Genomic DNA, 15,918 nt, shown 5'->3' on the forward strand with positions numbered 1-15,918 from the left:
GCTTTTGAATAAAATCACGGTTAAATATCAATATCCGTTGCCACTGCTGACTGATTTGTTTGCTCGCATAAAGGGGGCCAAGTGGTTCTCTAAGATAGATCTCCGTGGGGCGTATAATTTGGTGCGAATTAAGCAGGGGGATGAGTGGAAAACCGCATTTAATACGCCCGAGGGCCACTTTGAGTATTTGGTGATGCCTTTTGGTCTTTCAAATGCCCCTTCAGTCTTTCAGTCCTTTATGCATGATATTTTCCGTGATTATTTGGATAAATTTATGATTGTGTATCTGGATGATATTTTGATTTTTTCGGATGACTGGGACTCTCATGTCCAGCAGGTCAGGAGGGTTTTTCAGGTTTTGCGGTCTAATTCCTTGTGTGTGAAGGGTTCTAAGTGCGTTTTTGGGGTTCAAAAGATTTCCTTTTTGGGATATATTTTTTCCCCCTCTTCCATCGAGATGGATCCTGTCAAGGTTCAGGCTATTTGTGATTGGACGCAACCCTCTTCTCTTAAGAGTCTTCAGAAATTTTTGGGCTTTGCTAACTTTTATCGTCGATTTATTGCTGGTTTTTCTGATGTTGTTAAACCATTGACTGATTTGACTAAGAAGGGTGCTGATGTTGCTGATTGGTCCCCTGCTACTGTGGAGGCCTTTCGGGAGCTTAAGCGCCGCTTTTCTTCCGCCCCTGTGTTGCGTCAGCCTGATGTTGCTCTTCCTTTTCAGGTTGAGGTCGACGCTTCTGAAATCGGAGCTGGGGCAGTTTTGTCGCAGAGAAGTTCCGATTGCTCCGTGATGAGACCTTGTGCTTTTTTCTCGCGTAAATTTTCGCCCGCTGAGCGGAATTATGATGTTGGGAATCGGGAGCTTTTGGCCATGAAGTGGGCTTTTGAGGAGTGGCGTCATTGGCTTGAGGGGGCTAGACATCAGGTGGTGGTATTGACTGACCACAAAAATCTAATTTATCTTGAGTCCGCCAGACGCCTGAATCCTAGACAGGCGCGCTGGTCGTTGTTTTTCTCTCGGTTTAATTTTGTGGTGTCCTACCTGCCGGGTTCTAAGAATGTTAAGGCGGATGCCCTTTCTAGGAGTTTTGAGCCTGACTCCCCTGGTAATTCTGAACCTACAGGTATCCTTAAGGATGGAGTGATATTGTCTGCCGTTTCTCCAGACCTGCGGCGGGCCTTGCAGGAGTTTCAGGCGGATAGACCTGATCGTTGCCCACCTGGTAGACTGTTTGTTCCTGATGATTGGACCAGTAAAGTCATTTCTGAGGTTCATTCTTCTGCGTTGGCAGGTCATCCTGGAATCTTTGGTACCAGGGATTTGGTGGCAAGGTCCTTCTGGTGGCCTTCCCTGTCTCGAGATGTGCGAGGCTTCGTGCAGTCTTGTGACGTTTGTGCTCGAGCCAAGCCTTGTTGTTCTCGGGCTAGTGGATTGTTGTTGCCCTTGCCTATCCCGAAGAGGCCCTGGACGCACATCTCGATGGATTTTATTTCGGATCTTCCTGTTTCTCAGAAGATGTCTGTCATCTGGGTGGTGTGTGATCGTTTCTCTAAGATGGTCCATTTGGTTCCCCTGCCTAAGTTGCCTTCTTCTTCCGAGTTGGTTCCTCTGTTTTTTCAAAATGTGGTCCGTTTGCATGGTATTCCGGAGAATATCGTTTCTGACAGAGGTACCCAATTCGTGTCTAGATTTTGGCGAGCATTCTGTGCTAGGATGGGCATAGATTTGTCTTTCTCGTCTGCTTTCCATCCTCAGACTAATGGCCAGACCGAGCGGACGAATCAGACCTTGGAGACATATTTGAGGTGTTTTGTGTCTGCAGATCAGGATGATTGGGTTGCTTTTTTGCCTTTAGCGGAGTTTGCCCTCAATAATCGGGCCAGCTCTGCCACCTTGGTGTCTCCCTTTTTCTGTAATTCGGGGTTTCATCCTCGATTTTCTTCTGGTCAGGTGGAATCTTCGGATTGTCCTGGAGTGGATGCTGTGGTGGAGAGGTTGCATCAGATTTGGGGGCAGGTAGTGGACAATTTGAAGTTGTCCCAGGAGAAGACTCAGCTTTTTGCCAACCGCCGGCGTCGGGTTGGTCCTCGGCTTTGTGTTGGGGACTTGGTGTGGTTGTCTTCTCGTTTTGTCCCTATGAGGGTTTCTTCTCCCAAGTTTAAGCCTCGGTTCATCGGCCCGTACAAGATATTGGAGATTCTTAACCCTGTGTCCTTCCGTTTGGACCTCCCTGCATCTTTTTCTATTCATAATGTTTTTCATCGGTCATTATTGCGCAGGTATGAGGTACCGGTTGTGCCTTCCGTTGAGCCTCCTGCTCCGGTGTTGGTTGAGGGCGAGTTGGAGTACGTTGTGGAAAAAATCTTGGACTCCCGTGTTTCCAGACGGAAACTCCAGTATCTGGTCAAATGGAAGGGATACGGTCAGGAGGATAATTCTTGGGTGACTGCCTCTGATGTTCATGCCTCCGATTTGGTCCATGCCTTTCATAGGGCTCATCCTGATCGCCCTGGTGGTTCTGGTGAGGGTTCGGTGCCCCCTCCTTGAGGGGGGGGTACTGTTGTGAAATTGGATTTTGGGCTCCCCCGGTGGCCACTGGTGGAATTGAACTGGTGTGCATCATCCTCTCTGTTCACCTGTTTCCATCAGGATGTGGGAGTCGCTATTTAGCCTTGCTCCTCTGTCACTTCCATGCCGGTCAACATTGTAATCAGAAGCCTTTCTGTGCATGTTCCTGCTGCTAGACAACTCCCAGCTAAGTTGGACTTTAGTCCTTGTTTGTTTTTGCATTTTGTTCCAGTTCACAGCTGTAGTTTCGTTTCTGTGTCTGGAAAGCTCTTGTGATCTGAAATTGCCACTCTGATGTTATGAGTTAATACTAGAGTCTTAAAGTAATTTCAGGATGGGTTTTGATAGGGTTTTCAGCTGACCATGAAAGTGCCCTTTCTGTCTTCCTGCTATCTAGTAAGCGGACCTCAATTTTGCTAAACCTATTTTCATACTACGTTTGTCATTTCATCTAAAATCACCGCCAATATTTGTGGGGGCCTCTGTCTGCCTTTCGGGGAAATTTCTCTAGAGGTGAGCCAGGACTATATTTTCCTCTGCCAGGATTAGTTAGTCCTCCGGCCGGCGCTGGGCGTCTAGGGATAAAACGCAGGCTACGCTACCCGGCTACTGTTAGTTGTGCGGCAGGTTTAGTTCATGGTCAGTTTAGTTTCCATTCTTCCAAGAGCTAGTTCTTATGTTTGCGGGGCTATGTTCTCTTGCCATTGAGAACCATAACAGAGAGTTCACAAGTCCAAAGGTATTCAGTCTTCACCCATCCATCCTGATTGACAGCTGCAGCTTGTACTGAGCAATGTGAGAGCAGCAGGGAGGAGGGACACTGAGGAGTTGTGAATCAGGTTAGGTGGGTGGAGATTCAATCGCAGCATTAGGGTGGAGATTCAGCAGTAGCCGGGAGGAGACACTCAAAAGCTGTCAATCAAGCTGGGTGGGAGGAAAGTCAGTAGCAGGGAGGAGGAACATTGAGGAGATGACAATCAGGCTAGGTGGGAGGAAAGTCAGCGGCAGGGAGGAGGAACCCTGAGGAGATGTCTATCAGGCTAGGTGGGAGGAAAGTCAGCATCAGGGAGGAGGGAGATTGAGGAGATGTCAATCAGGCTAGGTGGGAGGAGAGTCAGCAGCAGGGAGGAGGGGCACTGAGGAGATGTCAATCAGGCTAGGTGGGAGGAAAGTCAGCATCAGGGAGGAGGGAGATTGAGGAGATGTCAATCAGGCTAGGTGGGAGGAAAGTTGGCAGCAGGAAGGAGGGACATTGAGGAGATGTCAATCAGGCTAGGTGGGAGGAAAGTCGGCAGCAGAAGGAGGCACATTGAGGAGATGTCAGTCAGGCTAGGTGGGAGGAAAGTCGGCAGGAGGGACATTGAGGAGATGTCAATCAGGCTCAGTGGGAGGAAAGTCGGCATCAGGGACATTGAGGAGATGTCAATCAAGCTAGGTGGGCAGAGACCGAGTTAAACTTTCAAAAAGGATAATACAGACATGCATTTTTTTCATAATAACTATACCAGCCTCATCAGGTATAATGGAACTATTTAATATTTTATGGGCCTTGTATTGTAAAATCCATGACAGATCAGCTTTAATCTCCATGAATACAGCAGACAATCCCACAACCTTTCTATTCCCTGTATAAGGATGATACATCACTAAGAGGAAGTAATACTTACCTAAAATATGGGAACTGGACGATAGTCTCATAGTACTGCCAAGTGGCCGTCAGATCGATTCTGCTCAGGTTCGTGGCATAAAATCTCCATGCCGACTATAGAGAGAGAAAACCAGAGGAGAAGGTAATAATCATGGAAAACACTTCATGTAGTATTCATCTTTGGCCAAGAAGAATCATTTCTGAAATTTCTGAACATTTAATGTCACCGTTAATCTGTACAAATCCATTGAGAAACAAACAAATTATTTTTAGGGAAAAAAAAATAACAATGTGGTTGCATAAGTGTGAACACCCTCTTATAACGGGGAATGTTTTCAGAATTAGCCAATCACATTTACATTCATGTTACATAGCAGTCAGTGCACGGCATCATCATTTAAAGGAATTCTGATTAACCTCACATAAAGTTTTGCTGTTCTAATAGGATTTACCTGAAATTTTCTTAGTTGCATTTTACAGGAAAAAACGCGGTCCGTAAACAGCTGACAACACAGCAAAGAGATCTCATTGCTGAAAATGATCAGTCAAAGAAATGGTACAAAAATGTTTCCAAGACAGCAGATCTACCATGGACACCGTGAAGACAGTTGTCAGAAAGTAACTTAAATTTGTCACAACAGTGACATTACATAGAACTGGACGTCCCTCAAAAATTGATGAAAAGACAAAAATAAAATTGGTCTGGGAGTCGCCAAGAGGTCTACTGGAACATTAAAGGAGCTGCAAGAATCTCTGGAAAGTGCTGGTTGTGTACTGCACGTGACAACAATCTCCCATATTCTTCATATATCTGGTATATAGTGTAGGATGGCAAGATGAAAGCCTTAACTTACAAAGAAAAACATCCAGGCCCAGGTATGCGTTGCCATAACCTACATCAAGTCTGCCAAAAGCAAGGAGGAAAAAGTGCTATGTCTGATGAGATCAAGGAGGAGCTTTTTGGCCATAATTCCAGAAGGTATATTTGGTGCAAACCCAACACTGTCACTCTGTCACTGAATAATACTAAAGTCTTAGCACCCAAAGAAATACTAAGTATAACCACTAGTCTCAGTGGATACAATAAACCTATAACTAAGTGGCCACTAGTTATAGTGGGCAATAATAGTGCTAAGACAAGGCAACACTCGCTTTTAAATCTGCTCTCACCTCTGCTAAACAGGCCTACTTCACAACCTCCGTATCTTCCCTATCCTACAACCCCAAACAGTTATTCAAAACCTTTAACTCCCTCCTCTGCCCCCACTGCCCCCTCCAACCTCCCTCATCTCTGCTGAGGACTTAATTGTCTCCTCTCCAAATTGCACCTCACCACCTGTGCGCTCGACCCCATCCCATCCCTCCTCCTCACCAACCTCACCACCACTCTTATCCCATCCCTAACCCACCTCGTCAACCTATCACTAACTTCTGGCACCTTCCCTTCTGCTTTCAAACATGCCACAATCACGCCTATCCTTAAAAAGCCAACCCTCAATCCAACTGCTATGTCCAGCAATTGCCCAATATGGCAGCTCCCATTCGCTTCCAAACTCCTGGAGCAGCACGTCCACGCTGAACTTTCCTCCCACCTCTCATCTAACTCGCTCTTTGACAATCTACAATCTGGCTTCCGCCCCATCACTCAACTGAGACAGCCCTGACCAAAATCACTAACGACCTACTTACAGCCAAAGCTAACGGACAATACTCTATACTCCTCCTTCAAGACCTGTCCTCTGCTTTCGACACAGTTGACCACTGCCTCCTACTACAGATCCTCTCCTCCTTTGGCATCAAAGACCGCAACCTATCCTGGATCTCCTCATACCTTTCCAACCACACATTCAGCATCTCCCACTCCCACACTACCTCCTCCTCCCACCCTCTCTCTGTTGGAGTCCCCCAAGGCTCTGTTCTAGGACCCCCTACTCTTCTCAATCTATACACTTGGCCTGGGACAACTCATAAAGTCCCATGGATTCCAGTACCATCTTTATGCTGATGACACTCAGATCTACCTCTCTGGCCGAGACATCACCTCTCTGCTGTCCAGAATCCCAGAGTGTCTGTCAACCATATCCTCCTTCTCCTCTCGCTTCCTCAAACTCAATGTGGACAAATCTGAACTCATCATCTTTCCTCCATCCCATAGATCTTCCTTACCTGACCTATCTATCGCAATTAACGACATCAAGCTTTCCCCCGTACCGGAAGTCCGCTGCCTCGGAGTAACCCTTGACTCAGCCCTGTCCTTTAAACCGCATATCCAAGCTCTTTCCACCTCCTGTCACCTCCAGCTCAAAAATATCTCAAGAATCCGTCCTTTCCTCAACCGTCAATCTACTAAAATGCTTGTGCATGCCCTCATCATCTCCCGCCTTGACTACTGCAACATCCTTTTTTGTGGCCTCCCTGCTACGACCCTTGCACCTCTCCCGTCCATCCTTAACTCTACTGCTCGACTAATTCATCTCTCTCCTCGCTACTCCTCTGCTTCCCCCCTCTGTAAATCTCTTCTCTGGCTCCCATTCCCTCAGCATATCCAGTTCAAATTACTAATACTAACCTACAAAGCCATCCATAACCTGTCTCCTCCTTATTTCTTGGTACTAATTTCCCGATATCTTCCGTCACGCAATCTCCAGTCCTCCCAAGACCTCCTTCTCTCCTCCACACTTATCCGCTCCTCACCCAACTGCCTCCAAGACTTCTCCCGAATATCCCCCATCCTCTGGAATTCTGTGCCCCAACACGTCCGACTATTAACCACATTCGGATCCTTCAGAAGGAACCTGAAAACCCACCTCTTCAGGAAAGCCTACAGCCTGCACTGACCCTGCTGCCTCCTCACCACTACCGAAGCTACCGCCTCACCAACACCAGAGCTCCTGCAACCCTCAACCTATTGTCTCCTTCCCCACCATCCTGCAGAATGTAAGCCCGCAAGGGCAGGGTCCTCGCCCCTCTGTATCAGTCTGTCATTGTTAGTTTACTGTAAGTGATATCTGTAACTTGTATGTAACCACTTCTCATGTACAGCACCATGGAATCAATGGTGTTATATAAATAAATAATTATAAGAAGAAGACATATTGTATACTGTATATGTTAGATACCAGGTCCCTAGAGAATAATCCCTACGCGTTTCACCAATAATCTATCACTGCTTTGAGTCATCAGGGGCTAGCAGTGAACTAAGCGCATTAAATCTCATGATATACAGTAATAATGTGTCAGCATGGTTGCTGATGTCTAAGGGTGCTAAGACTTTAGTACTATTCAGTGACACAGATAGGTGCCACTAGAGATGAGCGAGCACTGAAATGCTCGGGTGCTCGTTACTCGAACCGATCAATTCCTAATACTCGAATGCTCGTTTCGAACATCGACTATAATGGCAGCCAATGGGAAATCTAAGCATTTTTCCGGCAGACCCTACAAAGAGGTCTGGGGGGGCAGTGAAAATGTTCAAATGGATGAGAAAAGTGCTGAATGGAAGGAGAACAGCATTGGGAAGACCCCTGGAAGCATCTTTGACTCCGATATCAATACTGAGAACAATGGTGTCCCACTTTTGCTTCACTTTAAGGACTGACAATAAAACATTCAAAATCGACGAGAAATTGGAGTTTACAGGAAACATTTTTTAGAAACATTCTTTCCTGTATAATAACTCTTATATAAGGCCAAATTTAAAAAGGATTTTTGGAAGAAAAAAAATGATAATTTAAGTAAGCCAAAATTGAAATTTTTAGTAAAAATCTTTTCAAGGTTTTTGGTTTTTTTTTTTTTTTATAACACTGAAATGTCACAAAGGACATAATACTGTATGGATCAGTAATTGGATCAATAAAAAATGTTTACATTATTTTTTTTTTGTATAACACTGAAATGTAACAGAAAGCATGTAAAACTGTATGGATTAGTAATTTAATCCATACAGTTTTCAGGGCTAGATATGTTAAGGGCTACATATTTTCTTTTCCCTATTAATACCAGAAAGTTTGCAGGCATATATTAAATATCTAATTTAAAATGCGCAAAGCCTGCGGTAAGGGATGGGGAAGTGGATGTGCTGCTGATGGTGCACGCAGAGGCCGAGGCTGTGGGCCAGGTGAAACTGTGCCTATTGTGGGAGCACAACAATTCCTCTGTACTGTATAACTATTGTGTATCCAAGCTGAACATGTGGCATGAACTGTCACTCTACGCCTTGGAGAGGCTGGCCTGCCCTGCCGCTAGTGTTTTTTTGAGAGCGATTTTTTTAGGGGGCATAATAGATGATAGGTGCAGCCACTTTTCTACTGAAAAATGGTGACAGGCTGACACTTATTAAAATTAACAGCACCTGGATTGGCCCAGACTTCTCACCCCCACCGAATGACAGAAGCCGAACATAAAGCCAATTCAGATGTTCCAATTTTTCTGGTGTATTCTCATGCACCCCTTCCCACCCAAAAAAGGGTATATGGTTCATGGTTTCTTCTTTTTCTTGTCTATATGTAGTGCCCAGTATCAGAAAGCTAGGTTTGTATCCTAGGTCATGGGTCTTCTAGCAGGACAATGACCCCAAACATACTTCAAGAAGCACCCAGAAATGGAAGGAAATAAAGCGTTGGAGAGTTCTGGAGTGGCAGCAATGAGTCCGGATCTAAATCCCATTGAACATCTGTGGAGAGATATTAAGATTTCTGTTGGGAGAAGGCGCCTTCACATATCAGAGACCTGGAGCAGTTTCCAAAAGAAAAGTGGTACAAAATTCCAGTTTAGAGGTGTAAGAAGCTTGTCGTTATAGGTGATTGATTAAGTGATAAGTGATTGATTGCAGTTATTTATTCCAAAGGGTGCAACAAAATATTAAGTTAAGGGTGCCAACAATTTTGACTGGAACAATTTCAAAGGTGACAACACTTTCAGCCATGATTGTATATACAGTATGTATATCCTCAAGGGGTAAATGTTTTTCAGCCCTTGCACTTTGTGCATAGGCTTTACCAGTCTAGGATACACACTCCTTAAAAAGGGGGAAAAAATGTTTCTTGAGGCCCTCCTCTATGTGTCTTCCAAGGTGTATTTGTGGCGCCCCAGGGTCCTGGTCGTCACAGTAGCATTGCTTTCCTCACGGGGAGAGTGATGTTACGCTTGAAGGCAAGAAGTGATAACTGTAGCCAGGTACCAGCAACATGCAACACATTCAAACTCCAGGCCACCAGGGGGAGCTTTTGATCCTACTTGCTAGGTGACTCCCCATATATACAGTATATAACTGGTAGTCTGTAGGGAAAGTTAGTCAGTTCCAGGAAGGTCCAGTCAGGAGACGGACTGGATCAGTCTGAGGCAGCAGGTTTTACGGAGCTGTGGAGTTGCAGTGCTCCAGCTCCTGGAAAGAGACATACAGAAAGCCGAATACATTGCAAAGAGCATGCAGGAGAGCAAAGCACAGAAGAGAATACCAGTGGGAGACCAGCCCCGAGCAGGCTGCCTCCTTCTGAGGTGCAGAGACCAGTAGCCGGAACACCGAGGGTGCAAGGACCTCTATGGCTTACATCAGAGACCGGCAGGACAGCTGAACTCCAAGTTATCTGTCCGACCTAACACCCAGGAGGCATGGTGGCACCCCTCAGAGGCTGGGGCATGCTAGAGTCCCTATAAACAGCCTCAAGTCACCAGTCATACGGGTTATGTCCTATCCTACCCGGGGTACAGAGAGAAAGATAACAACTGTGAGGACCTTATGTGGAGCTTTAAGCCGTAAGGGACTACACCACCATGGCGCTAGAGGAAGGCTTTTGATTTCCACCTGGGCAAGGGGACTCCTAACTTGCCTTCAAGCCGGCCGGACTCTGCCTGCCCTGTGATCTGGTGCTCTGTACTGTGGATGCTGAAGTCTTCAGTAAACCAAGGTAAAGAGACTGCAAACCTTGTGTCCTCGTTCTTTACTGCGCTATTCACCATCCACCATCTACACACCGGGAGCCCTGGGGATACACTTCACCTGTGGGAAGTTATACCATCTAGCTGCCATGACATCACCCCAGAGGACCCATTAAAGCAGCGTCGGTCACCCTGACCGAATACCACAGGTGGCGTCACGAACACAAACTTTATTCCCTTCAAAGACCTTTCCCTTTAACGTCGATTCCCCAAGTGCCATGGACCGGGTCGCCGCCGTGACATCCCCCTGTAAACCGCAGGACCCGGTACCGAGTACCCCACGGCCCTGTGGACGCGTCATATTGATGTCTCTCCTTACAATTTTTGGCAGATCTTGCACTTAGTGCATAGGCTCTGTGAGTCTAGGAGTCCCACTACCAAACAATATGAACAGAATGTGTACAATCCCTCCTTTATGTCTAATGCAGGGTGTATCGGAGTACCTCTTAATTCTAATTTTTGGCAGTTCTAGCATTGCACAGAGTTTGTTACTTTCAGAGTCCGTCCTTCATAAATGAATCAGGATGTGTCTGCCCATATCACACACACCACATGCCCAGATAAGGTAGTAAAATCTTAAAATTATATTTACCATTGACAACCGCTGGGTGTGGTTTTATTACCCCCATTACTATGTCATCTATTGTAGTCATAGGTGACAAGGAAATGCGGTGAGATATGGCCCGGCTATTAAGGGGAGGAGGAGATTTTTTTTCACTTATTTATTTTGCTTAAAATAAGTCATTATATAGGAAAGAATGTTTCCTATCATTTTTTTCCTGATCATTTTTACTGATTTTCCTGTCCCCTACCCCCCCCCCCCAGACCTCCTGTTAGGTTTGAAGCGGCCTCCAGACGCAGGACGACGGGGTACTCGGTACCGGGTCTCTCGGTTCTGAGGATGTCACGGTGGCCCGACCCGGTCCGTGGTCCTGCTAAGGGGCGCCCAATAAAAGGTGTAGGTGGTGGAGTAGGTCGCAGTAAATAACGAGGACACGAGGTTGCAGTCTCTTTACCTCTTTACTGAAGGCTTCGGCATCCGCAATCCAGAGCACTGCTAACAGGGCTGGCTGAGACCGGCCGGTCCAAAGGCACATCCAGAGTTCCCTTTGCAGGTGGAAATCAGTAGCCTTCCTACTAGCGCCTGGGTGTTGTAGTACTTCCCTGCTGAGCACCACGGGATAGTCCTCACAACTGTCGTGTATGTTTCTGTTCTTTCTCTCCGTCCCCCAGATGATATGGATAGGACGCACCCGTATGACGGGGTAGGCCTGGAGTTATTTTATAGGGACCCTAGAGACGCCCCTCTCCCACATTTGCTTCCGTTGTCTTCATTAGGTGATTAAGGTGAGGCAGCCAACCTAAAATTAACTGCCCTGCCATTGGTTTGAAGTAATGCGTAGAGCCCAATACTTCCTCGGCGTTCCGGCCACCGGCTACGCGCCTCAGTAGGATGTTGCCGATCTCGGGGCACGACTCCTACTGGTTCTATCGCCTTTGTGCTGTGATCTCGTTTCTCACTTCTCCACAATATCCTTCGCTTCGTGTCCTTTTTTAAGATGCCGCCGCAATGAAGTGCAGGCGCGGCTCCGTAATGATCTGTCCTTTCGCTAGGCCTCTGTCAGGATCCCACCCCTGACAGGGACCCTGTTGTGAATTTCGTCTAGGCTCCCTCTGGTGGCCTTTAGCGATACTGCGGGTCTGTAGCAGGGCTCAGTTGCCTCATTTCCTGCTATGCTGGTCCCTATTTAACTCCACCTGGACCTTTACTTGTTGCCTGCTGTCGTTGTATTCAGTACTGGTTTTGTTCCCTCCTGGACTTCCTTGTGACCTGTCTCCTTCTGGAGAAGTTAAGTCTTACTAAGTTCTTTTTGCTCAATATTTCCTTGAATATGTTTCTCAGTATATCATGAGTTCAGTCCAGCTTGCTTATATGTGATTTTTCGCTTGCTGGTAGCTCTGGGGTGCAGAGTGCGCCCCTCACATCATGAGTCGGTGTGGGGGTTCTTGCACTTTCTGCGTGGATAGTTTTTGATAGTTTTGTACTGACCGCACAGACCCCTTGCTATCTTCTGTCTATTTAGTGTTAGCGGGCCTCATTTGCTTAAACCTGTTTTTCATTCCTATGTTTGTATTTTCCCCTTAACTCACCGTTATTATTTGTGGGGGCTGTCTAAACTTTGGGGTTATTTCTCTGAGGCAAGTGAGGCTTTGCTTTCTCTCTAGGGGTAGTTAGTTTCTCAGGCTGTGAAGAGGCGTCTAGGTTTTTAGGTAACGCTCCACGGCTGCCTTTAGTGTGTGTGGATAGGATCAGTGTTGCGGTCAGTATAGTTTTCACATCCCCAGAGCTTGTCCTAATTTTCAGGTTTACCTATCAGGTCAATTTTGTGATCCTACCACCGGATCATAAGAGTACAGCAGGCCAGTAAAGAGTTAATGCATCGCAAAAGAGGGATAAGAGAAATCCTGAGTTCATTTTTTTTTTTTTTGCTCTGCAGTGTGTCTAGCCTCTCTCCTCCCCTTAATCTCTGGGTGGTTCAGAATTCAGCTGCAGCTATGGACATTCAGAGTCTGTCTTCTAGTGTGGATCGTCTCACTGCTAGGGTACAAGGCATTCAGGATTATGTAGTCCACAGTCCTATGTCAGAGCCTAAGATACCTATTCCTGAGCTGTTCTCCGGAGACAGATCTAGATTTTTGAACTTTAGAAATAATTGCAAATTATTCCTCTCTCTGAGACCTCGTTCCTCTGGTGATCCTGTCCAGCAAGTTAAAATTATTATTTCTTTGTTGCGTGGTGACCCTCAAGATTGGGCATTCTCTCTGGCGCCAGGAGATCCTGCATTGTTAAATGTGGATGCGTTTTTTCTGGCGCTTGGACTGCTCTATGAGGAACCAAATCTGGTAGACCAAGCAGAAAAGGTTTTGCTGGCTCTCTCCCAGGGTCAGGATGAAGCAGAGGTTTACTGTCAGAAGTTTAGGAAATGGTCTGTGCTCACTCAATGGAATGAGTGTGCCCTGGCAGCGATTTTCAGAAAGGGTCTTTCTGAAGCCATTAAGGATGTTATGGTGGGGTTTCCCACGCCTGCGGGTCTGAATGAGTCAATGTCTTTGGCCATTCAGATTGATAGGCGTTTGCAGGAGCGCAAACCTGTGCACCATCTGGCGGTATTTTCTGAGCAGAAGCCTGAGTCTATGCAATGTGACAGGATTCTGACCAGAATTGAACGGCAAAATCACAGACGTCAGAATGGGTTGTGCTTTTACTGTGGTGATTCTGCTCATGTCATCTCAGATTGTTCTAAACGTACAAAAAACTTCGCTAAGTCTGTCACCATTGGTACTGTACAACCTAAATTCATTTTGTCTGTTACTTTGATTTGCTCTCTGTCATCCTACTCAGTTATGGCTTTTGTGGATTCAGGTGCTGCCCTGAATTTGATGGATTTGTCATTTGCCAGGCGCTGTGGTTTTGTCTTGGAGCCTTTGCAATTCCCTATTCCACTAAAGGGAATTGATGCCACGCCATTGGCCTAGAATAAACCTCAGTACTGGGCTCAAGTGACCATGTGCATGACTCCTGCGCATCAGGAAGTGATTCGCTTTCTTGTGTTACATAATTTACATGATGTTGTCGTGTTGGGTCTGCCATGGCTGCAGGCTCATAATCCAGTCCTGGATTGGAAAGCAATGGCTGTGTCAAGTTGGGGTTGCCGGGGAATTCATGGCGATGCTCCTTTGGTGTCAATTGCTTCCTCTACTCCTTCTGAGGTCCCTGAATTTTTGTCAGACTACCAGGATGTATTTGATGAGCCCAAGTCCAGTGCTCTACCTCCTCATAGGGATTGTGATTGCGCTATAAATTTGATTCCTGGTAGTAAGTTCCCTAAGGGACGACTTTTTAATTTGTCTGTACCAGAACATGCCGCTATGCGGAGTTATATAAAGGAGTCTTTGGAGAAGGGGCATGTTCGCCCGTCCTCGTCCCCTTTGGGTGCGGGGTTCTTTTTTGTGGCCAAGAAGGATGGTTCTCTGAGACCCTGTATAGATTATCGCCTTCTAAATAACATCACGGTCAAATTTCAGTATCCTTTGCCACTGTTGTCCGATCTGTTTGCTCGGATTAGGGGGGCCAGTTGGTTCACCAAGATTGATCTTCGTGGAGCGTATAATCTTGTGCGTATAAAGCAGGGCGATCAATGGAAAACAGCATTTAATACGCCCGAAGGCCATTTTGAGTACTTGGTGATGCCTTTTGGGCTTTCTAATGCCCCTTCTGTGTTCCAGTCCTTCATGCACGACATCTTCCGAGAGTATCTGGATAGGTTTATGATTGTGTATCTGGATGATATTTTGGTCTTTTCTGATGATTGGGAGTCTCATGTGAAGCAGATCAGGATGGTGTTTCAGGTCCTGCGAGCCAATGCTTTGTTTGTGAAGGGCTCTAAATGTCTCTTCGGAGTCCAGAAGGTTTCCTTTTTGGGCTTTATTTTTTCTCCTTCTACCATTGAGATGGATCCAGTCAAGGTCCAGGCTATTCATGACTGGACTCAACCTACTTCGGTAAAGAGTCTTCAGAAGTTCTTAGGTTTTGCTAATTTTTACCGTCGCTTCATCACTAATTTTTCCAGTGTGGTTAAGCCTTTGACGGATTTGACCAAGAAGGGTTCTGATGTGACAAATTGGTCTCCTTCGGCCGTGGAAGCCTTTCAGGAGCTCAAACGTCGGTTCTCTTCGGCTCCTGTCTTGCGTCAGCCAGATGTCTCTCTTCCCTTCCAGGTCGAGGTTGATGCTTCTGAGATTGGAGCAGGGGCTGTCTTGTCACAGAGAAGCTCTGATGGCTCTGTGATGAAGCCATGTGCTTTCTTTTCAAGAAAGTTTTCGCCTACCGAGCGGAATTATGATGTTGGTAATCGGGAGTTGTTGGCAATGAAGTGGGCATTTGAGGAGTGGCGACATTGGCTTGAGGGAGCCAAACATCGTGTGGTGGTCTTGACGGATCACAAGAATTTGACTTATCTCGAGTCTGCTAAACGGCTAAATCCTAGACAGGTTCGATGGTCGCTGTTTTTCTCCCGTTTCGATTTTGTGGTTTCGTACCTTCCGGGTTCGAAGAACGTGAAGGCTGATGCCCTTTCTAGGAGCTTTGTGCCTGACTCTCCGGGAGTTTCTGAGCCGGCTGGTATCCTCAGAGAGGGGGTGATTTTGTCTGCCATCTCCCCTGATTTGCGACGGGTGCTGCAGGAATTTCAGGCCAATAGACCTGACTGTTGTCCAACGGAGAGACTGTTTGTCCCGGATAGATGGACCAGTAGAGTCATTTCCGTGGTTCATTCTTCGGTGTTGGCGGGTCATCCTGGGATTTTTGGTACCAGGGATTTGGTGGCTAGGTCCTTTTGGTGGCCTTCCTTGTCGCGGGATGTGCGTTCCTTTGTGCAGTCCTGTGGGATTTGTGCTCGGGCCAAGCCTTGCTGTTCTCGTGCCAGTGGTTTGCTTTTGCCTTTGCCTGTCCCAAAGAGGCCTTGGACGCATATTTCCATGGATTTTATTTCGGATCTTCCAGTCTCTCAGAAGATGTCTGTTATCTGGGTGGTCTGTGATCGTTTTTCTAAAATGATCCATTTGGTGCGCTTGCCTAAGCTGCCTTCCTCCTCCGATTTGGTTCCACTGTTTCTTCAGAATGTGGTTCGTTTGCATGGTATTCCTGAGAATATTGTGTCTGATAGAGGATCCCAGTTCGTGTCCAGATTTTGGCGGTCCT

The 15,918-nt window shown here is 46.5% G+C and overlaps 1 protein-coding gene across 1 annotated transcript in view; it reads right to left on the reverse strand.

Moving 5' to 3' along the window:
* KCNQ3 (potassium voltage-gated channel subfamily Q member 3) overlaps positions 1-15,918 on the reverse strand; it is a 262,622-nt gene that overhangs the window by 59,674 nt on the left and 187,030 nt on the right. Inside the window, exon 8 of the mRNA XM_077271251.1 lies at positions 4,240-4,334. Coding sequence (XP_077127366.1) covers positions 4,240-4,334 — 95 coding nt within the window. The remainder of the gene's footprint in view (positions 1-4,239; positions 4,335-15,918) is intronic.

Source organism: Ranitomeya variabilis, chromosome 6, assembly GCF_051348905.1.
Source record: "Ranitomeya variabilis isolate aRanVar5 chromosome 6, aRanVar5.hap1, whole genome shotgun sequence".
NCBI lineage: Eukaryota > Metazoa > Chordata > Amphibia > Anura > Dendrobatidae > Ranitomeya > Ranitomeya variabilis.